Genomic DNA, 24,449 nt, shown 5'->3' with positions numbered 1-24,449 from the left:
ATAGGCTGACGTGACGTGTTATCCATTTATTTTGATATTTTTGCTGTTAAGATGAAAACTGATGAATTGAAGAAAAATTAAAAAACAATGCCTGAAGTTGGACAATTTATGCTGGAAAACTCTTAAAATACCTTTTTAAATATTTTTGTGTTTTATCATTTAAAAACATTTTTCATGTTCCGTGTTATTTTTTAAGTATTAAATAGTTTTTTTTACCGGAGTTGTGCGAGTCCTGATTTTTAGGTTGCGAGTCCAAGCAATATTTTTGGGTAAAACCATATCTAAGCTTGGATGAGACTGTAATGGATTGGAATATAGCATACATCTAACACGGGCGGCGGGTACCTCACCTCGGGACAGAAAGGGGGGGCTGTTTAGGGGTTTTTAGTTCGGTCGTACGACTTGAGAGACACCTACTGTAGAATGTTTTCAAAACTCGTCTGCTTTTTTCACAATATCTTTTTTAAAAGTGAAGTGTTAACGGTTTTAACTTGGATGAGACTGTCTCAGTCTCAGGTTTGAAGAGATATTAACTTAATAACGGTATTCGTATTTACTACTTCATTATGGGTGTGTACTGCTCCTATGTTGACTGTAAAAGTGACTCCAGATATCATAAGAATATAATAAGAAATTATTGAATTTGATGTAGATGAACATTTAAGTCTGAGTTAGGATTTTTAGTTCAAGGCTTAGAGACAAATTTGATCTTGACCAAATTATGTGCAAAAGAAATAACTATTTACCTGGGCAGCTTTTGTTCGAAACACATCTGTAACTATGTTCTTCATAAATTTGTGAATAAGCTTCCTCATCCATTACAAAATTAAACTAAACAGTTTCATTCACGAAATATCCCATTTACGGAGGGATAAGAACGAAGTCTGCTCAAACTAGCCGAACCTACGTCATTTACAAGGTGAAATAATTTCTCAAATTTAAAATTCTTCTCCATGATGGCAGCACTAAACGACGACCGAAATAAAAACGATATTGCGCAATCACGTGTCCCGAGCTTAGGTACCGAACTTTTCCAATCCATTACAGTCTCATCCAAGATCTAAGTATGTATTATCACTCAAAGGTGTGCAATTTGACAATGATTTGATAGCATATTTAGTGAAACGGCCCTCCTTTGGGCTGCTAGATATTTTCAATTCTGTGCAAGTTGCTAAAAGTTGGCATAAGCTACTTTGAGGTTGTTATTTTTCCAATTAGAGTGATAAAGTTAATTCTATTGTTTTATTTTTACGTTTTAATCCGAAAGGGTTCGATTTAAATTCTGTTTAAATATTCTGGTTTATCACGACTGTTTAAGAAATCTGTTCGATATAATTAACCGCTAGTAAATTAAAGATACTCATGTTTTAGATAGTAAAAGTTTAATAAAAGTTAAGATGATGAAAATTGGTACATGTTACTCGTTGGAGTTCTGATAAGGTTCTGATTTTTCGTTTGTAAAAGGGAGGGGAGAAGCGAGAAGAGAGTTTTTTCTACTGTTAATGCTAGGAGATTAGCCTCAGTATAGAGGTAGAAATTTACTTGGTGGTCTGACTCATGGGTTTGTCCATCCATGGCTTATTTGTTAAAAGAAGTACCTTTTCTTTAAAATCTCTTCTCGCTCGTTCAAGGGGTCGTTCATAAAATATAAAAGTTTGCTACAAAGGGTTCATGCATAAATATATAACTACTGCTTCAATTTATAACGAAGGTCGGCTCTTGTGTACACTAGAAACTGCTTCCTGCCTTTGGTAGGGAAAAGTTGTAGTGTAGATTATTAGGCAGCGTGTTAGGGCAGGCAATGGAAGCGTCTTTAGCTTTAGCATTAAGTATTGGAAATAACTATTTATTTGTACTTATGAAATGAATGGCGAAATAACGTGTTGTCAGCTATTTTAGCTTTGGTAAATGCAGTTAAATGAGAGTACAGTAATTTAGTGATTACAAAAATAAGGGTTAATATTTTCATCCAAAAAAGTAGTTCTTTATATAAAAATTATAACATTATCTGGAATTTTAATTTTTTTTATAATTCCTTATGATTCATTAAAGAATGAAATAACATTATGAATATTTGGTTTTTTTTTGGAGTGTTTTAAAAGTGTTAAGCGCGCATGATGATGTTCTGTTAATGCAAAAAAGATTTATTTTATATACACGATTGGCTTGGTATTTGCTACGTTCATTTATAGCATGCTACATAGGCTTAAATTTCCATGGTTGATATGTAATTATAAATTCTATTATCAAATTTCCAGTGACATTTTTTGTTTTCCATGTTTAAGCTAATAGTTGCGTTTTTAAAGGGTTTTATTTATAACTTCAGAAGTAAAATTTATTTTTGGCACCAGAATGGCTTTTAAAAATAATCAGTGATTTGTTCCCGTAAAATTTTCAATTCAGCGTTAAATGTAAGTTTAACTACGGATGCATTGTAGAGATTATTAAAATGTTCATAGACAATCATACGTGAAGGTTGCACTTAGAAAGTTCAACAAAACTTTTAAATTAAATCACCATTAACATATTTAAAGATACTTTTTAAAAGGGTACTGATTCGTTGATGTAGTATTTGAGAGTTTTTCAGATACTCTTTAATTGTTAGTGACAATATCAATTCATTTCATGAACAGTTTTCGTATTCATTATTTCTACACGATGGCGTTAGTCGTTGATGAGTAAATGTCATTAATTGGCAGTTTTAATTACCGATTTCGTCGAGCTTGTTTTGTTTGCCAGTCGTTCATTGCGATGGTTTTAGTTACGAAGTTTCAATGCAAATTGAAAGTCCACGGTGATGAACTAGAGTAACGATTGAAGTAATTGAGGTTTAAAAGGGTAGTGAAGTTGAGAGTTTTTGGGGTATTTCACGAACCTCGGACACGGGATAGTCAGTTCCTGTAGAGTAGGCATGCTGACAAGTCCCTTAATCCCTCAAAACTTTGTCGCCCAGAAGCTAGGCTTACAGAAATGAGCTAAACTCCTACATATACTACTATTCTTGGGCAACCTCTGTTTGAAGAAGTTATTTTGCGATTCCTTGGTTCACATTAAGCCTTGGCCTTTTAATGAGTGCAATGATGATCAAAATCATTTTTATCCGGCGAAGGGCGCGGTTGTTTGTGGTGTACATTTTCGAAAAGATTTTAAGATATTCATTCCAAAAAACTAAACTTTAAGTCTCCAAGGCTTAAAATTGTTTGTGTGGACTCTTTCCGTCTGCTATTCTATATGAAAAAGTGCGTGCAGTACTATCAACTGCTTTAGTAGACAGGACCCACGGTTATTACTCAAAGACTGGCAGACCTGCAATACGAAGGGTACCAGTTTCCAAATTTTGTCGAGAAAAGGGGGACTGAAACACAGAATTATGGCGAATAAATGGAAAGGAATATTCGTTCTATTTGCATCAAGGTTTGAGATTATATGAACAGGTGGGGGTACATAAAGGCTGGACTGAAAAACCTTTTAATGAACTGAAGTGACTAAGTTTCATACCAGGGTGCTGTTTTGACGCTGCAAAACATTGAGCACTTTATAATAAAAAAGAGAGGTGTTGGTATATCGTATACGATGTGGCTAAAAATGTGTCTAAAATAGGCAATATATGTTTTCAATGTATGGTTCGTTTTGGGTTATATTTTTTTCTCTGCAGTGAAATTGGAATTTTGTACAGTTAGTGGTTTTTCCTGTTTTTTTTTAAATAAATGCGTTTAGCTGTATATCTTGGAGTTGAAGAATTCCCTGAGTCCCTTTTTCTTGATTGAACCTGTAAAGAATTTTATAATATTAGTTTATTTGCTCTAGTCGTTGTAATTGTGATGTGTTATTATCAAAATCGTCTTAGTTAAGTGAGCGGATATAATACGCTGAGTGAAGTTTGTTCCAAAGAGAGTTTTTCCCCTTATGTCCTCCTTTTCTGGCATAGCAAAAGATTTAACATGGTCGCCGAAATTGTCAATTATGTTTTTCCTTCTAAATGATTCTACGTCGAGCATTCTTTTTAAGGTAAAACACGTAACAGCTTCGAGGCATTTCTTGGTATTGTTCTATGAAAAGCAGCGCAAAACTCAAATAAAAATAGGTAAATATACATTTTTTTTATAGGATAACTAGCTGAAGAAGTTGAACCTTGCGCATGCTGCGGCATTAATTTAAAGAGAACTCGTTATTAGTAAATCTAAACGGCGGTAAATCTTCCCTGGGGTCGGGACAACAACTCCTACAAGTTTCAACGAAATCGGGCAAACAGTTTAGGAATGCATAAAGGAGAGACATATACACACTAACTTTTATATATAAAGAATAAATTATTCAGACTTACATTTGTATCAAGCAGAGCGTGTTCTAAATATGTCAACTGGAACGACAGTTCACTTTCACGTTCTTTCAACTTTTGTTCTACTGAAAGACATTGTTTAGATAATAGATTTGGTTCCTCGAAAAGTGGATCGAGCGTTGGAACAAAATTGTAGTCACTCAAATGGATATCAATTCCGACGTTCTATAAAAAAATATGAACACACTTTGTATTAAGGGCTACATGGGAGTTTATTTCCTATACATTCCATTGTAACATTAACAAACAAGGTATTCTTGGGACTAACGTGATATGAAATTAATCAAACTTTGAGCACTTAAGGTGGAATTCATAAACGTCGCACGCAACGCAATTTAGTACAGGCAAAGGCAGGGCGTCGTGCGCAAACTTCCGCCTTTTGCGCACGACGTCCTGCCTTTGCCTGTACTAAATTGCGTTGCGTCCGACGTTTATGAATTACCTTTAAACGGGTGTTAAAAGTAATTATATAAACGGGTTTGCGGAATGCTAGTAGCACAATTAAACATCTAATAATTCTTACCTCAATACTTTCTTTCACATTTATGTTGGTTTGTTGCACGATATTGAAATAAGGAAATTTGTTTATAATCTCCTCCAAATTTGCGTATGTAGTCATATTACAAAGTTTCCCTAGCGTTCCGGTAAATGATGAAAATAAAAAACACTTAAATAACAGTTTAAATTACGCGACAGTTTAAAAACCCCTTAAATTACGCGACAGTTTAAAAACCCCTTAAATTACGCGACAGTTTAAAAACCCCTTAAATTACGCGACAGTTTAAAAACCCCTTAAATTACGCGACAGTTTAAAAACCCCTTAAATTACGCGACAGTTTAAAAACCCCTTAAATTACGCGACAGTTTAAAAACCCCTTAAATTACGCGACAGTTTAAAAACCCCTTAAATTACGCGACAGTTTAAAAACCCCTTAAATTACGCGACAGTTTAAAAACCCCTTAAATTACGCGACAGTTTAAAAACCCCTTAAATTACGCGACAGTTTAAAAACCCCTTAAATTACGCGACAGTTTAAAAACCCCTTAAATTACGCGACAGTTTAAAAACCCCTTAAATTACGCGACAGTTTAAAAACCCCTTAAATTACGCGACAGTTTAAAAACCCCTTAAATTACGCGACAGTTTAAAAACCCCTTAAATTACGCGACAGTTTAAAAACCCCTTAAATTACGCGACAGTTTAAAAACCCCTTAAATTACGCCACAGTTTAAAAACCCCTTAAATTACGCCACAGTTTAAAAACCCCTTAAATTACGCGACAGTTTAAAAACCCCTTAAATTACGCGACAGTTTAAAAAACCCTTAAATTACGCGACAGTTTAAAAACCCCTTAAATTACGCGACAGTTTAAAAACCCCTTAAATTACGTGACAGTTTAAAAACCCCTTAAATTACGCCACAGTTTAAAAACCCCTTAACTTACGCGACAGTTTAAAAACCCCTTAACTTACGCGACAGTTTAAAAACCCCTTAACTTACGCCACAGTTTAAAAACCCCTTAACTTACGCCACAGTTTAAAAACCCCTTAACTTACGCCACAGTTTAAAAACCCCTTAACTTACGCGACAGTTTAAAAACCCCTTAAACTACGCGACAGTTTAAAAACCCCTTAAATTACGCGACAGTTTAAAAACCCCTTAAATTACGCGACAGTTTAAAAACCCCTTAAATTACGCGACAGTTTAAAAACCCCTTAAATTACGCGACAGTTTAAAAACCCCTTAAATTACGCGACAGTTTAAAAACCCCTTAAATTACGCGACAGTTTAAAAACCCCTTAAATTACGCGACAGTTTAAAAACCCCTTAAATTACGCGACAGTTTAAAAACCCCTTAAATTACGCGACAGTTTAAAAACCCCTTAAATTAGGCGACAGTTTAAAAACCCCTTAAATTACGCGACAGTTTAAAAACCCCTTAAATTACGCGACAGTTTAAAAAACCCTTAAATTACGCGACAGTTTAAAAACCCCTTAAATTACGCCACAGTTTAAAAACCCCTTAAATTACGCGACAGTTTAAAAACCCCATAAATTACGCGACAGTTTAAAAACCCCTTAAATTAAAATATACTTACGTTTAAATCTTGCCAAAATCAGAATTGAAAACTTGTTCCAAGGGAAAGGAAACTTGACTATAATAAATGAGAGTTCCGTAGTAATTGAAAGTTCTTGTTGAAATAACGCATAACGCGCTTTAACAAGATTTCACGGTACAGAAAAAGAAAGAGCCACCCGAAGCTGATATCAAAGGTTGCTAGAACAAACGCTTTCAGCGCATGCCCGAAAACGCCAATTTGTCTCTCTTTAAAGAAAGTTATAGACGGAGAAACGGAAATAGGTCAAATGTGACGTCGAAACCTCTATTTTTCTAGTTTTCGCGATGCAACGACTTCTTAATGTGTAGGCATATTTCAGAAAGAGCCAATGCTAGGGAAAATAGAGGTTTCGACGTCACATTTGACCTATTTCCGTTTTTCGGTCTATAATCTTTAAGGTCTATGTCAAGCCAACCTGGGAAGGGGAGGGGTTTTTCGTGGGACATTGGTGTTTTCTCATTTTGAATCTTGTGTTTCAAATTAAAAAATTCACAACTTTATTAACTAATTAATGCAATTCATGAATTTAATTAGCGGCTTTATAAGTTACATATTTTAAACTTTGCAAATCTGTTTCGATTAACCACTAGAGCAGGTGTAAATACGCGTGTGTACAAAATTTGGTCCAATTTGAACAACAGGAAGAGAAGATATATGGGAATTTGGAATTGTAACTTTAATGTCATTTAAGCTAATGTTATTTAAGACAAGTTGGGAAACCAAAATAAACCTCTCCGAGCCGAGACGAATTTACTTTCTGAACACAGGTCCACCAGCCAATGAGAAAAACCGGAAATACATAGTTCAAATTGGCGAAATATTGCCAAGGTCTTTAGCAAAGGCTTAAGCGTTTAACAATTTCTTTGTATCCTCAATAATTCTAATGAGGACCTATAATGTAACACTGAAGGGTGTATTTAACTTTCGGCTCACTCTGAACCGTTAACACCTCCTATAAGAGCAGGCGAAACAAGGTCATTTCTAGTTTAAATCTAGGGTATCTTATTTCACAGACCCAATCGTTTCAACTTTGTGGATAGATGAAGAATTAACATCCATATTACCTAATGAATATGGAAAATGCGTTTACACTATATATAAATGTAGTAAAGCTGAATTAAAAAGTAAACACCAAATTTGAAATGTTAATATCAAAAGATGTTCTTGGAATATTGAGATGAAACAGAGCTTTATAGCTACACAACTACTTAAAGAATCGTAATGCCAAAAAGTATTTAAAATATTTCGATTTAATATTCTGCAAAAGGAAAATGTTATCGTTTTGAAAGAGATCTTATCATCCTACTCGCTTTATATTAACTTTGATATGTGTGTAGTGTTTCGATTCGGATGCAATCTTCATTACTTGTTGTATATAAACTCTCACTTGTGTCATTACATAGAAATAAGTTTATCTTAAATAATTAATTAAATATAAATGATATTAATTATTTTAATCGCCAGTAAATAACTTTAAAAATAGTTAAATCGTTTAAAATAAAGTTGTTCCTATTATCTTTCGAAACTTTGCTAATATTGACGTTTAAAGTGAAGGGTACCCCTCTTGCCCGCTTTCTTCAAATTTTGGGGTATATATACGATTCGTTTCCATTATAATAATAGATAAAAACGCATTCGCGTGAACCGATGGTGGAAGCCCTGCCATTGGGAGGCTAGACGTTTCTCGTAACCCTAGCCGATCGCCGCGTATATCTTAAAACCAAACGATAACGATAGAGAAGAAGCCGGAATGGACAAAGACCTGAAGTTGGTGGTGCATAGAAGCTGGTGTCAATGTGGGATTGACGAAGAACAGAAGATGGTGGTGCTTACGAGCCAACAAGTACAGGCTAGTGTCCATGTGGTATGGACAAAGACTAGCAGATTGCGGTCCTTAGAAGGCTTAGTTAGTAAAGACTGGTGTGGGCAGATGAATGGCCAAATTTCCGTGAACCGAGAACGCGTTCCGGAAATCGGGTATTTGTTTGCTCCGATTTGTAAACTGCGAACGCGGTCACGTGAGGTCTGACAGACACGTCCAGTGCAATACCTCTCCGTGACGTCATCGTCACTCGGAGAGGTAAAATTCACGTTTTCTCCACGATTCTCAAAAGATTTGAATGTTGTCTTTTGGTTAATAAAGTCGCGAATTTTTTAATTTGAAACACAAGCTTCAAAATTAGAAAAAACCAATGTCCCACGAAAAATCCTCCCCCTTCCTAGGTTGACTTTAGATCGACCTAGAGTATCAATAGACCGAGTAGCGCCGATTGTTGAAATTCAACGACACGGATCAAAGTTCAGTGGACGCATTTTGTTTCGCGTTAACTTGAATATATGCCAGCGTTATATAGATGTTCAGATTGAACGGCACTACTCGGTCTATAGATACTCTAGATAGACGTTAAAGATAGACAAATTGGCGTTTTCGGGCATGCGCTGAAAGCGTTTGTTCTAGCAACCTTTGATATTAGCCTCGGGTGGCTCTTTCTTTTTTCCCTACCGTGAAATCTTGTTAGAGCACGTTATGCGTTATTTCAACAAGAACTTTCAATTAGTACGGAACTTTCATTAATTTACCATGCGTTATTCATTTATTATGGTCAAGTTTCCTTTCCCTTGGAACAAGTTTTCAATCCTGATTTTGGCAAGATTTAAACGAAAGTATATTTTAAATTAATTAAACGGGTAGTTCTTTGGCCAAGTAATTTAAGGGGTTTTTATGCTGTCGCGTAAGTTAAGGGGTTTTTATGCTGTCGCGTAAGTTAAGAGGTCTTTAATTTGTAAGGTAATGATCTGATGAAAGTAGTAATGTAAGGGAGTGTATACTATTTTCTGGAGTGCTTATTACTACAATTGGAAATTATGTTAAGCATATATTAAGGAGATGGTTTGAAGCAAAAAATTATAGAGTACTTCGTGGTATTCATGTTAACGTTTAGTAAATCTAAATGTGAAAACTAAAATTAAAAATGCCGCAAAATTAATTAATTGGGAAGGTTTACTGAAAAAATAAGGGAGAAATAGACTAAATAATCAAACTGTGGTTTGTACATTCTTTTAGATGAATCGCGAGAGATCTATGTTTGACGTTAAGTACAATGCATGGAATGTTTTGCAAAGACTTGCGGGCGCTTTCGCCAAGGATTGGCCCCAAGATATTTCTATGTTATTTTTTAAGAAGAGCATAGTGTATCCTCAACAATTATCGAAGTTAGCTGCTTTCGGATATTTGAATGGGATACCTTCTCAAATTATGGTTGACGCCCTTTCCCATAATAAAGTGGTGCATTTGTACGATAATCCCTTAAACTCGATTAATCTTTTTTACCGTTTGTGGGACACCCATAATAAAGTGGTGCATTTGTACGATAATCCCTTAAACTCGATTAATCTTTTTTACCGTTTGTGGGACACAAGTTTAAGTGTAAGGATATTCATCGGAAGCTACTCAGTAGCTAAAAAGTCTTATTGTTATTTGGATGGTAGCTGGTAATGCCATTTAATTTTTATTTTATTACTTTGCAAAGTAAAAAAATTGTTTTGTTTTCAAAACTAATAGTATACCAGTGGAGATTTTGGCCAAAAATGGGCCTTCATTGGGAATTTTCAAGGATTATAGTAATCAAATGTGAGAATGTTTCTTTTTTATTGGCGTGACATATAACTACTTGTATGTTATTCGGGGCGCGGTCGACATTTGACTCGTTTGTAGAATTTGTTATTATCAGCTGAAAATGAAATGTAGACCACATGTTGCTATATCCCTTACCGAAAAAAACCCTCTAAAAAACGTCTTCGGCCCAACCTAAGACGTGTTTTAGAGGTGGTATTTTCGGTAAGGGATAGTTATTCATCTCGTTACAATTAACCGACACGAAAACGATAATTTAAAATTCCTAAAATCCCATAGGAATACATGGGGAAATGAATAATCCACCGAAACGAAAACAGTCATGTACATTGCATTTTAGCAACACGAAACGAGTCATTTGAAAAACATTTCAAATGATTAAAAACGTTTCGATAAATTTTAGCTAAATTTATCAAAATTACTCTGTTTCACCAAAAACACTTTTGATTTAGCAAAACTCCACCAATTTTTTTCTATTTAAATAAAAATTTGTTACCTCTTGACCCCCCCTCTTCGCAGTAACTAGTATAGCAACCTTTTACTATAACAAAGACTAAGCTAACTAACCAAAATATTTCTAGGGAAACGCCAATCAATTCGAGCACGAGTATTGTATATGTTTACAATGCCGAATCATTTACATAGTTTCACACTAGAATTTCACTGCTATTTACACTGTTCTAGGGAAAAACACAGATTTTCACTAACACTTTTAGAAAAGACATACATCCCTTTATACTAAAACAGAATATAGAACCAGCGAAAAGTTCAAAGTACAACACAGAGTGTCATTTAGCTAATGCCAGTGCATGAATCGTGGATTTCTAGCAATAGAAGGAAATATTGTACGCAACATTTTTCTAACATATAAAAATGCTTATTTGGGTTTCCTAAATTCCCCAAAGAATTGCATACAAAATTTGAAAAAGTACTGACTTCAGTTAATCCAACTCACCTTGTTTCTTTAGTTGCCTCAAAATGACGAAACGAGTCATTTGAAAAACAGTTTACATGACTAAAAACGTTGCGATGATTTTCGCAATATTTATCAAAAGGATTCGATGAAAAGCACATTTTCATTTATTTCAGAATCATTAATTTCAATACATAACTAGATGGTGTTGCAGACTTAAGGAATTTAATTTTCTATACCTCAAAGCGAGCTTTTCTCTTATCGTTGCAATTTATTTATTTATTTATTTATTTATTTATTTATTTATTTAATAAGGCTCGAGGGATAGGGTCGTGAAGCCGCCAGGGCTTGGGCACGACCCCCCTCCATGGCACAAGAGTCTAGATACAATACGAGAGTATATACAAACGGGGAATATTACAAACAGAAACGTACAAATGAACTAACAAAAGAGAGAAATCTTACGAAATGGTTAAATTTAAACATTCAGTTACCTCATTAAAAATGTTCCTTAATAATACATTTGAATATCATGAAAAATACTGGTTTTTACACCAATAGTTACAAAATTTGACGCCTGCTTTGACTAAATTTAATATTGAATATGATAACACTAGTATTAGTGGTTAGGGTCGCTTATTCTTGAGACGTTCAGAACTTGACTTTAGGGTGGTGCTTCCCTCGATTGTTGTCTGATGCTCATAGATTTTTTAAGTTACATTGGAATTTATTGTCCTTTCTTTAATTTAACCACCCACTTGGTTTTATGACATTAAAAGGGGGTTAGGGGGAAGAGCTCGAACTTGATCCATAACAAAAGGATTTATCCCCATCCGTTTTTATTTTTACTTAAACACGTCCCTACGTGTCTTAATGGGTTTAGGGGCATGGCCGAACCATTTGTATTGTTATGAATGGAATTTATTTTGTGATTTATTGCTTTGTTAGTTGGTGACTCTTCCTGCCACGAAACATTTGATTCTAGGTGTTTGCCTTGAAGGCATTATCCTGACAAGTTTGAAAGGCCTTTTTGATGCGTTAACCGAAACCATGAAAATATATGAGTATTTTTCCAGAACTATAGACTAGGAGACTAATTTCGTTCTTTTTTTAAAGATGCACGAAATAACGCTCTTTTATCATCTTTAACGTAGCAAATAATGTAACAAAGCTATCCTAAATACCCCATTTTACCTTCAATCTGTCAGCTAAATCAAAAACTTTCAGTGCTTACATCTCAAGTAAACGCTGTATCAATCTAGGATTAATCAAAACATTTGTTAAAAAACAGTACATTTTTTAACCTTTTTTATCGCAAACCATACAATATATTGTGATTTTCCCGCTCGATTTAGTCTCTTAAGCCGATCTTAAATACTGGTTGGGGGTTCAACATTGTTAACAAGTTGGGTAGAGTAAAACATTAATATTATTGCTTGTCAGATATTTACGCCTATACAGAACTTTGACGAGATTAAGAATACTTTGGTAGAAAAATCATGATCAAATCCTTGTTTATTTCAGTCATTCTCACAAAGTCTCTGATTTTTTACATCGTTTTATTGGGATTAACAGGTTTATTTAATTGGGTTTACAAATAAACGTTAGAAGACGAAACGTTAGTGTGTGCCGTTTTTATTAATGAATGATAAGAGAAATCCCTTGACTCTATCGTCCCCATGATACGAATGCGCTAATATTTTTAAAATTAAGTGCTTCAAAGCCTTAATCCCTCGTTAGACGGATAGTGACCTTTTTCAGACGAAACCATAATTTTATTTTTGAGCACCAGAATTAATAAATTCTTTGTCCATATAGGACCAAATTGCTCTGGGTTTACCTTCCTTTATTTGCGAGCTTTTCACAATTTCTGGTTGATTGTGCATGGTACTACAGCCAATCGCTATATTAGTAAATGGTAAAAATTATCATTAATAACAAATTAACCAAATCAAGAGGATTTCGGAGTTATACACATTTAGGCCTTTTGTTATGCGAGTTTTATGCAGTATATACACATCGGTGGAGAAAGGTCTTTTGTTCTAATCCTGTGAAAGACGCGTGTTTTTAAGATGACTTGTTTTGGGAATTTAATTCCACTGATAAACCTTTCTATATCGAATACTATCTCAATTGGCGCTGTCTATTCTATAATAGTCTCGAAATTCGGCTTTAGTCGCTTAAGAAATTAAGACTTATTTTATATTTAAGTGTCTAGTTGCTAGCTGGTTGATGAATGATTAAAAATATTTTATTACCTATTCCGTAAACACGTTCAAGCAAGGGCTTTAGGAGGTGGTTGACCCGTGCTATTGCATTGTTATGAACGTAATTTATTTTGGGATTTATTGTTTTTTTAATTGTGTAGGCTGACTTCTCTCTTACACATTCATAGAGTTATTCATGACCGTGGGAAACTATAGGGTCATAGGTTAGCTTAAGGTAGAGTTGAAAGTAACATTTTGAAAAATGTACAATTCTACAGGGCCGGTAGGCCCTTGTAGATATGACTTGATACTCTTTTGTAACGTTAAAGAAAATTCACATGCTTTTGCCAATTTTCCTATGGAGATTAACATAGGGTTTTTCGTGATATTTAACCACCTCTAACCGAAAAACTAGAGCGAAGTTACTTTTTGGAATACTCTTAATTTAACAATTAAGTATTCAGGGTGTGCGATCGGCTAGTCTAATCAGAAACAATTAAGTCTAAGTATGTTAATTTTAGTTAATTACGGAAGTACAGCTCTTGAATTAATCATCAGGTTAACCTGTTAGCGCGCTGATACCCATTTCTTCAATTTTCAAGCATATTCAGAACAAGGGAGGGCCTAGCTTTGTGCCTAATAACAAGTTAAGTTGACATTTTCAATTTGATTCATTCTGTGGAAGTTGAACCATGGAGCCTGAATCTTAAAAAGATACAGGCTCCATGGTTAAACTTGTTTTTGAGCAGTCGACGCTTGTTTAGTATTTTACCGCCTTAAAATGTTTATTTAATTTTATAAATTTACTGTAACACTCTTAATAAATAAATAAATATAAAGTTTAATGTGTAAAATAATGATACATGTGTTGTATTGGCGGGATTTTACACAGTTTGTATTCACAAAATTTGTTTCGTCTTTTACCTATGTTACGTTAGTTTAATTTAATTTAAAACAAAGGATTATTATTTTTTTTTTTATAAAAAAAGGAAAAAATTTCCTGGATCTATTATTTCAATTTTTCAACTTTAGTACGCCTTCTTTAAATATATCTAAATAACTAAAATGTTTATTAAAATTTTCAGTCATTCTATTTATCGGTGTATTTTTAATTATATTTTGTTGAAATAGTTTTCTAGACCTAATTCTTTGGTTAGGAACGTAAAAGTTTACTTTACCGAGAAGTTCGCTGCAGTCAATTTTGTTTGTTATTAATTTGTTAAGGAATATTGTGTCCATTTTCATAAGTATGGTTTCCATTGTTTGCAAATTTAGTTGATTTAGAACTGATTTATAGCAGTAGAAGCGTTCTTTGGAGAAATATATGTGGTAGAATTGTACGAATTTCCTTTGAATCCTTTCAATTTTTAATTTCTGCGAGGCACTACTACTATTGTAGATTACTGCTCCAAACAGTAATTTAGGTCGTACAAGGGATAAATAGAGTTGTCTAAAGCAATATTTCGAGTTAATATTTTTGGCTATTTTTAGGGAAAGGCAGAGCTGTCTAAAACTTTTTGCCGTTGTTGAATCAATTTGTTCGTGAAATAGAAGTTTTGAGTCAAAGATTACACCTAAATCTCGCACACTGTTTCCGCGCTTCAGGATTTTTCCGTTCAGTTCATATTGGTACAGAATCTTGTTTAATTTGCGGGTGTATGAAACGACAATAGTTTTATCCTCGTTTATAGGGATATTGTTGTCTATACACCAATCTTGTAGGTTGTAAAGGTCATCCTGTAGACTAACGCAGTCGTTCTTGCTGTTGATGTATTTACCTAATTTATTGTCATCCGCAAATAGCGTTATTTTAGAATTGGTAATTTTAGTTGGGATGTCTGCGATGTAGATATTAAAGAAAAGTGGTCCTAGTGACGATCCCTGGGGAACACCACATGTGACGTCATAGGTTGTATTTGTTTTCTTCCCGTTGACCTTGATTCGGTTTGTTCTGTCTCTAAGGTAGCTTTTTACCCAGCTTAGTATGTTACCGGAAAGGCCATAGTAATTCAATTTTTGTACCAAAAGACTATGTGACACGCGGTCGAAGGCTTTCGACAAATCTACGTATATCATGTCGACCTGGCCCTTTTTGTGAACCTCTGGGGCAATATATTCCAATGTGCTAAGTAAGTTTGTCTCTATAGATCGACTCTTAATAAATCCGTGCTGATTTTCGGGAAAATTAATTTTAAACCAGCCATAAAGTTTCTCTCCCATTATAGAATCAAATATCATGCTTAGGGTGTTTAAGAGAGATATCGGTCTATAATTATTCGCAGTACCTGCACATCCCTTCTTGAATACTGGGGCAACAAGCGCTTCCTTCCAAGCTGAGGGAAAAGTGCCCAATTCCAAGGAGAGGTTAAATATATGCATGAGTAAGGGTGTCAGTAGGTTGCCACATCCCTTTAAAATGAAGTTCGGTATTCCATCGTAGCCAGATGACATTTTTGCTCTCATTTTCTTCAAAGCTGATAGTATATCTGTTTCAGATATGGTGCATTTTATAAATGGGCTAGTTATCTTCTCTTTTGGGGAGAAGAAAAAGAAATCGGCATTATCCTCTGCTATATTGGAAAACGTTTTTGAGAATTCTTCCGCTATGTCGTTACATGAGGTTAAAATTTGATCGCCTTTCTTTAGTGTTATATTTGAGATTTTGGGTTTGGATTTTTCATTTACGTATGTCCAAAAGCTTTTGGAGTCCCTACGTACTTGTTCGCAAATAGATATTGAGTGTGCTTTGCGATCGCGAGATAACAATAATTTCGATTTTGCTCGGGCCTGTTTATATTTTGTTAGATCTTCGTGGTTTTTGGTCCTCTTTTGTTTTTTATGGAAGTATTTCTTGTTTTTCAGGATTTTTACAAGGTCTCTAGAATACCAATGCGGGAATTTGCTATTTCTATTCCTTGCGGTATTTATAGATTTTAAGGGGATGAAGCTTTTCATGGCTTTCTGTACACACACTGTTACATAGTTAACACAGAAGTCTAGGTCCTTGGATTCCAATAGCGGAGCCCAGTTCTCATCCCTTATGGTAGAATACAATTTTAAATAGTCCCCTTTTTTGTAGTTATAGGCTTCGTGGTCTAGATATGTTTTTTCGGTATTGTGTTTTGGAGTGTAGTGTAGTTTAAGAGCAGGGTGGTACTTGTCTAATGGAACAAGTGGTTCGTCATTGTTTAATTTTAAATTGGTTTTTTTGTTATTTACGAGACATAGGTCGAGCGTGTTTCCAGTGTAATTCTTAATATCGTTTATCTGGTTTAAATTAATGAGATGCAATGCCTCAATGAGGTGTTCAGATTTTTTCTTAGTGTAGAAGCCACAGTTCGTTAAATTCCAATTTTCCCAATTTACCCCGGGCAGATTGAAGTCTCCCATGATAATTATATCACCAGTGAATTTTTGAAGATGGTATACAAGGGTGGTACTAAGGTGTTCGTAGTCTGCTAAGAAACACTCTGCTATCAGGTCTAAATTTTGTTGAAAAAAAGCAATCCAGTCACAAAACTATAGGTAATTGATTTCATTATATTATTTGGTATTGGTTTTTGGATGTTCTTTAAGACCAAGGCTTAGGCCTTATGTATTGTATTCAGGGCTCGACATAAGGCACTAGTCAAGGCATTTGACTACTAAAAAAAATGCCTTGGCTTCTAAAATAAATCGAAATCTGGGGGTTCACTAGTCAACTTGACTAGTAAAAAAATGTCCCTAATATTCGTAAACCAAGCGTCTCACTAGTCAGAGACTACTAAAAAATTGGGATAGGGGGCTCACTAGTCAAGCTGACTACTAAAAAAATATCCTTAGGTAGAGCCCTGATTGTATTTGTATATATATTCTTGATTCTCGGGAGAACCCAGTTCCCGAGCCTCCAGTGTCGTCTAGTTTGGCTTACGCTCTCATGTTTTTATGCTGAAGGTTATGTTGTAACGTTTTTAGTTTAAAGACTTGGATAATTTTAATAATAGTGATGCTTCTTGATCTTTACTCTTTAGAATAGTAACAGTATGTTGTAGAAAAAGAGTTGCTACTTGAAGAACTTATCCCTATTTTATTTTAGAAGTATTATTAAAATTTCAGAAGCTCCGCAACCAATAACTGTTTCTAGAGCAGTTAATTCAACATTCCTTTGAGGCATACAGGGTTTTATTATTTGTTAATCTCACTAAAATGCTACAAGTTGTGAAGGTGTGTGGTATAATTCCTGAAACTCAACCAATGTATTGAACGACATCATTCGTTAAAACAATTTTTTCCTGTTGAAACAGTCCGTATATGATATTACGTTTTATAAATTATTTGTTACCAAGAGTGGATTAATATATATATATAAACTTAATCGAGATAAACCTTTAATTTAAACTAATCGAGATAAACCTTTAATTTAAACTAATCGAGATAAACCTTTAATTTAAACTAATCGAGATAAACCTTTAATTTAAACTAATCGAGATAAACCATTAATTTAAACTTAATCGAGATAAACCTTTAAACTGAAGTAAAATTAAGGTGAAATTAACCCAAAGCAAGATTTTTGGGTTAAATTCATGGATAACTTAGTTAAATAGATTTAAAACTACACTTATCTCACAGTCTCAATTTTCCTATTTAATCTTTACAATTAAATGAGCACTCAATTCCATATTTACCCGCATTTCAAGTCCATATTTACCCGCATTTCAAGTCCATATTTACCCGCATTTCAAGTCCATATTTACCCGCATTTCAAGTCCATATTTACCCGCATTTCAAGTCCATATTTACACCCATTTCAAGTCCATATTTACACCCATTTCAAGTCCATATTTACACCCATTTCAAGTTCATATTTACCCGCATTTCAAGTCCATATTTACCCGCATTTCAAGTCCATATTTACCAGCATTTCAAGTCCATATTTACACCCATTTCAAGTCCATATTTACACCCATTTCAAGTCCATATTTACACCCATTTCAAGTCCATATTTACACCCATTTCAAGTTCATATTTACACCCATTTCAAGTCCATATTTACACTCATTTCAAGTCCATATTTACCCCCATTTCAAGTCCATATTTACCCATAGTTCATGTCCCAATTTAAAACTCCTATTAGTCTCATATCTAACCCCCCCAGGACCATACGCCTGATTTACAGGAATATTTATAGTCGTGTTCAGTGGGAATTCACTACCTTTCCTATTGTGTATGTACACGTTGAAGGCTTTCTAATTATATCAATCCTGATTGAACACGATTATAAGTTAATGCCGTTAAAATTATCCAAATGAACTCTTTTGGGCAACAACTAATGGATTCAGATTTGTTTTAATAATGAGCATGTTTTAGTTTTTAAAACATCACTTAGAAACCTTTCTGAGGTCTGTATGCACAATTTTTTAAAAGATACATGCTTTCAATTATGGCTTATTTAAAAATATTTCATGGCATAAGAATTTTTTTTTTTTTTATTACAAACCGAGATTTCTACAGGGCCGGTAGGCCCTTGTTTATATGACTTGATACCCGTTTGTAATGCTAAACGAAAAAATCACCTTTTTAGGGTTAGCTTCCCATAGAAAAAGCATTACATTTTACCCGGTTTTCTAGGGAAATTGTCATAGACGATACGGAAAAACTACAGCGAAGTTAGTTTTCGGAATACTTTCAAATTAACAAGCATTTACTAAATGAGAAACTTACCTGTTTAGTTTTTAAATAAATGAAGTCTAATTTTTGTAATTTAAGTAATTAATTATGCCTTGAATTCCATATTTCATAGCAGACGACAGTAAGGCATCGCTAATTAATTTTTTGATGTTCCATCCGAGCATGAATAGCTTCATTTGGATTTTATAATGAACTATAACGCCCTTTATAACCAATACTTTGTTATCAGGTCCAATTTTCGTCTAAAAAAGTAATTCAGGTAAATAATTACAGTTAATAGAGGTTTTAGTATCGTTTGAAGTAATTTTTCGACGTTCGTTTTGGCCAAGGCTTAAGTTGAATTTTGGTAAGTCTTAGTAAAGGAGGCAGTGGTAATATATACTCTTTATAGCGTCTTTCGTCCTTTAAGATTATAAAAAAGCTGATTTCCAGCTCCGTTTTGGAATTTGATATAGTCTGCTTCGTTTCATGCTAGAAACATATCCTAAGTTCCTAAACCTAGGTTTTACACTTTAAAATACTACTGGAAAGATGACAAAAAGTTTAATGTGTTTTCGCTTTGGCAGTTAAGACAGTGGTGTTTACGTAAGCGCAGTTAATTCAACACTTCTATATGAGGTATACAGGGTTTCATTATTTTTAAATTATATATTAATTTTATTTTGGCTATTCTTAGTGAGCATTCATATGTTAGAACGCAATTTCCGATTTTTGTGGTCACCCAAGTCTCAAAAACTGTAACTTTAACATTTAAGGGCAAATTATTATAATAATAAGAATATTCATAGATCATTAAGGGTATAAATAGGCAACCTAAGACCCATTTGATTTTTGATGTGATAGATCATGTTAGGTTTAGATACAGGGTTAAGCTTATGTTAGGCTAGGTTGTTATGATTCACCTGTTTTTGGAATTATCAAGTTTTATCAACTGAATATATTTCCCCTTTTCCAAAATTTTACTAAATTGAATTTGTTTTTACCCCTGATTATTGCTAACTATCTTGTTTATTGCCACACATTTTCTAAAAAAAAATGGTATTTTAGTTTCTTTCTACCCTAAAAAGAGGCCCACTTTTAGCCATTCGTAGGTTGCCTTTCTTTTAGCCATAATCAATGCACCCATGATCTTCTTAGAGGGAATTTACATAGGCTGATTGCAAGCATGGTTTTACAGACAGCTTCTTAAATATATTATAGCACATTCCTTTTTTTGTAAAGTTTAACACACGTAACTTTCTCAACACACTTATTTAAGAAGTACACAGTTCTACGAAATTAAATAGTTAATAATTTTACGATTTTGAAAAGCTGTTTATTTTAATTAATATTCACTAATATTTCGTTCCATCATTATCAATAATGTATCACAAACCAAAGATGATTTCGATTTATATTTTATTCAAAACCGCTAACTAATAGCATTTTTGGTTCCTTAGATAATAGGGACGGGAAATGACCCTTTTCAGCCTGTTAAGAGTTGACTACCGCCTTAAGACTGAAAGGACTGATATTATACAAAAACGTCTTTGTTTGGACCAAGACCAAAAAAACCAACGATATGAGTGAGGTTTATCAATTGACTGAAGTTTCAGATATTGAAATTTTTCATTAAGTATTTTTTATAGTTTAATCCTTAATCACTATTTAATTCAATCAACTGATTTTACTCTTAATCGATCTATTCCTTCCAAATTTATTCAAAAAATTGCATATCTCAGCTTTTTCAAGAACAATTCCATTCTCCGAAAACATTTTATCATGAAATTAATTATTTTGAAGGGATTTCGTTCCTTAACTTGTAAGCACCTTGACGGACATTGGTTTAAATGTTACTGGCTTGAGAAACTTTCAAGTTTGCACCAAAAAAATGTTTTTTCAACGGTTTCAATTTGTTGAGAAGACTGATATTCGATAAAATATGATTAAGAGTAATTTATTTTGCTCGGACTAATAAAATAATGTCGTTTATCAAAGAAAAAGGAACAACTTTTGTCCCATGTGGTACCTTTTAGTAGGTAGCTCTCCTTTCATAGACGGGAAAAATATTTTATAAGCATAAAAGTAACCAAAGGTTAGTGTAAAGATTCCATAAAAAGAAAAATTTCTCAGTACTGTACAATGTCATTTTATATTCTTTTCAGCGGAATTAATACATAAATCACTTCACTCTAAACGAGTTATGATATAAAATTTTGCGGTCATCCGTGCTTGCAGTGTATGGGTGCTCTTCTTAGAAATTCAGTAGAATATTTCAAATATTAATTATGGACCCCTCTAAACGTACTCCCTTCAAAAAATTAATTTCATGATAAAATGTTTTCGGAAAATGGAATTGTTCTTGAAAAAGCGAAGATATGCAATTTTTTGAATAAATTTAGAGGGAATAGATTCGCTCTCGCCACTGAATATAGGGGGCGCTTCAGCTTTCCAATATGGCGAACCAAACGAGGGTTAAGAATTTGATGTCGGGTAACCAGCTACTTGATATGGACAAAAAAGGGGAAAACTCAGATTTTAACGCTGATAAATTTAAAATCACGTTGACGCAAGTATTTAGTCATGTGAATTACAGTGAAGGTGACACGAAAAGATGCTTGATTGAAGGCGAGGAAGTATTTATATGCAAGCATATATTTTCCTGCGGAATCCAACAGAGGGACGACCATAGCGTAACTATAGTAGCGCTTTGCTTAAAAACAACAAATATTCATGGAGATGAACTCCATCAAATCACCTGCAAAATTGAAGACAATGATCGGTTTCAAGTCCAATGTACCTGCCCAGCTGGTGTAAGCGGAAAATGCAAACACTCTGTGGCGTTGTTAATGCATTTGAACAAGGAAGGTGTGTCAACGCTAGAAGAGGCAAGTTCTACAGATATAAAGCAACAGTGGGGGAAACTTAAATCAAATGCGACGCAAATGTACGAGCCTATTCCTTTTAAAAGGTTTTGCCATTATAAAAATATTGAGCCTGCTCACGAGAAGTCCAGCGTAGAAGATAAAGAACGCATTAGAAAAATTCTAGTCGCAAGCGCGCCTTCATCTGCTCTGGCGTTGCATCTAAAAGGTAGACCTCGAGCTCCTAAACCTTTAAGCCCAAAACCCATTCCTGTAGCTTCAAATGCTTGTTCCCAAACTCAAACTATGCCTTCTGTGATTCTGGTTCAGAATGAGGAAATTATGCTTTCCCATGCCCTTGAACTGAATGACGAGCTTAAAAGCATAAGCGACATTACCACGACAGAGATTGATGTCTTTAATCTACAATGGTATCGCGCAAACGTTTGCGTCACAAAAGATAAAGCCGTAGCATTATGTCATGAAACATTGAAGCAAGGAAAAGATACTGAAAATAAGAAATAGGCTTGGGAACGGCGGAAAAGACAAACAGGGTCAACTTGCTATGCATTGTTAACATATCCTGAGAAGGGTGACTGGGAGTCAAAAAACAAAAACACATTTTAATTCTTTCCTATTTAAAGGTAATAAAAACACTAAATATGGAAACGAAATGGAAGAATTTGGGGTAAAACGATATAGCGAAGTATATAGCTACAAAATCATTATGTTTGGTATCGACGTAAATCCCCAAACCCCGTGGTTAGCCTACAGCCCCGATGGTGTAATATTTGAAGACGGAAAACCAGCCATTCTTTTAGAAGTCAAATGTCCAGTACAAGGAGCGAACCAGTCAATTAGGGAATTATTTGAATCAAAAAAATCTCATTTTTAGTCAAGGACGGAGAAAATACTATTTTAAAAAGGAAGCACAAATATAACGGGCAAGTTCAGTTAGGGATGGCTGTTCTTAATTTGAAATGCTGCCATTTTGTAGTATATGGAAAGAAACATAATGATTTTATCCTGACAGTTGTCGAAAAAGATTTGGATTTCATTCCACTCTTGTTGAAAAAACTGAAACTAGTCTATTTTAAATATTTATTGCCATAACTCGCTAGTCCAAATGCTAGTTAGATTAGTAGAATAAAATTTAGACGATACCTTTAGTCTATTTAAGAGATCAAACATAATTATTTATTTAGAATCTTATTTCACTTAATATTGGATTTGAGAGGTTTACAATGCCAGCTGCTATAGTAGTCATAGCATTAAATTAAGGAGTCATTTCCCATTCAAGTTTATCATTGAAAATATCAAATAGTTTGAATCGTTGAATAGCTCTTTCAACATGGACCCTTGCTTTAGCAATCTCAAGATTCCTAGCTGAATCTTGGGGAGAAGATTGTTTGTCTTTCTTTTTTCTGAGAAACGGTGGTCTGACAAGTTCAATGCCCTTAACTAAACATAAATCTTCTATGTAAAATCCTTTATCAACCATGGTTGCATCTACATAGGGTGTTAACCTGTTAAGGGCTTTTGTTTCCGTTGTTATAAATTTGTCCGAAGCTCTTCCACCAAAAGCCTCACTAAGGAGTGTTATTAATCCGGCTGGAGAAACGCAGACTAGAATCTTTAGGGTATGGATACCTTTGTAATGTTAATATTCTGCATCTGAGACATTAGGGCTTTTCCACTGGAATTTCGGTACAATCGAGTACTACCACTACGTTCCGAAACTTGTCAAAACACTTTGGCATGTTTGACACTATCTCTTCTTTTTTTGGCCAAATAATGGGGCAATCTAACACATCTGCTAAGATAAACACAGTTTGGCGAAAGTATCTTCTACAAGTGGTTTCTGAAATCCTAAATAATGTTGAAATCACTCCGTAAGATAAATTAAGTTTCATTTTCATCAACACCAAGAGCACTAGTCCTGCGACCGGAATTTGGGGTTTAAATTGGACCAATATAGAAACAGAATCAACAATACCGTTAAAGGTATTAAAACTATTTACACCCGATATACGTCCTAATTCTTTATCAGTTTTACCCAACTTCATAATGCTGAATGTTTCCATTGTGCAAGTGTTTACTTGGACGAAAGCGTCAACCATTTCTGGTCTTATCTTCGGAGAATTTGGTTCTTCTTTGGGTACCTCTTCTTCTCGGGTTATTAAATTTGGGACTTCTAAATCATTTAAGTTCGTTTGAAATATGCGGGAAATGCAATTTATGGCTTCTACCTTCATTGCGTCTTTTTCTATCGAGAGATCTCTTTTTCCTTTCCTCCGTCATGACAGTTGCGTGCGAAGTTGTAGGAATACATTGTGATGGGCATGTACCTCACTTAAGTTTTCTCGATTTGGCTGGGAGATCTATGTTATATTAAGCTGTTAATTAATTGAACTGTTAAAAGTGCAAAACCAATTAAATCAGTTATGAGAAGGCCAAGGCCTACCAGGGAAAAAGTAGTCGCTCCTCTGAAAGTGAAGGCTAACTACCATGGTATTGCTTATTTCTTTACCAATCTTAAGGACGTTTTGTCATCTCTTTCTTAATTTAACATCTTTCGGAAACGTATTAAAACTTAATCCTGGAATATGCGCTTTTTTTTGAATTACATTGGGGAACACTGCAAAATCTTTTGGAAGACATCGCGACTACCGATAAACTTTAGCTGGGGGCCCGCTGGTAGAGAACATTTTACCTCGTTTGGGTA

The 24,449-nt window shown here is 34.4% G+C and overlaps 2 protein-coding genes and 1 long non-coding RNA gene across 3 annotated transcripts; 2 read left to right on the top strand and 1 right to left on the bottom strand.

The window, feature by feature from the left end:
* Positions 1–396: 396 nt before the first annotated feature.
* On the top strand, positions 397–1,062 carry LOC149623830 (uncharacterized). The gene is made up of 3 exons (XR_016374639.1): positions 397–516; positions 672–774; positions 840–1,062. It is a non-coding gene; the product is annotated as an uncharacterized LOC149623830 (long non-coding RNA).
* A 20,254-nt stretch (positions 1,063–21,316) lies between these two features.
* On the top strand, positions 21,317–22,223 carry LOC149623829 (uncharacterized). Its single transcript, XM_089852197.1, has 2 exons — positions 21,317–21,953; positions 22,055–22,223. The coding sequence occupies exons 1-2, from the start codon at positions 21,317–21,319 to the stop codon at positions 22,057–22,059; spliced, it is 642 nt and encodes a 213-aa protein (XP_089708323.1). The 3' UTR covers positions 22,060–22,223.
* Positions 22,224–22,852: 629 nt separating this feature from the next.
* On the bottom strand, positions 22,853–23,979 carry LOC149623828 (uncharacterized). Its single transcript, XM_089852196.1, is given in 2 exon segments — positions 22,853–23,385; positions 23,387–23,979. Coding segments are annotated over 2 exon segments (978 nt in total). The 3' UTR covers positions 22,853–23,000.
* Between the last annotated feature and the right edge of the window lie 470 nt (positions 23,980–24,449).

The sequence above is a fragment of the Phalangium opilio genome, unplaced genomic scaffold (assembly GCF_054372755.1).
Source record: "Phalangium opilio isolate 3A_F unplaced genomic scaffold, DU_Popi_V2 ptg000106l_1, whole genome shotgun sequence".
Lineage (NCBI taxonomy): Eukaryota > Metazoa > Arthropoda > Arachnida > Opiliones > Phalangiidae > Phalangium > Phalangium opilio.
This window is presented reverse-complemented; position numbering and strand designations above follow the sequence as displayed.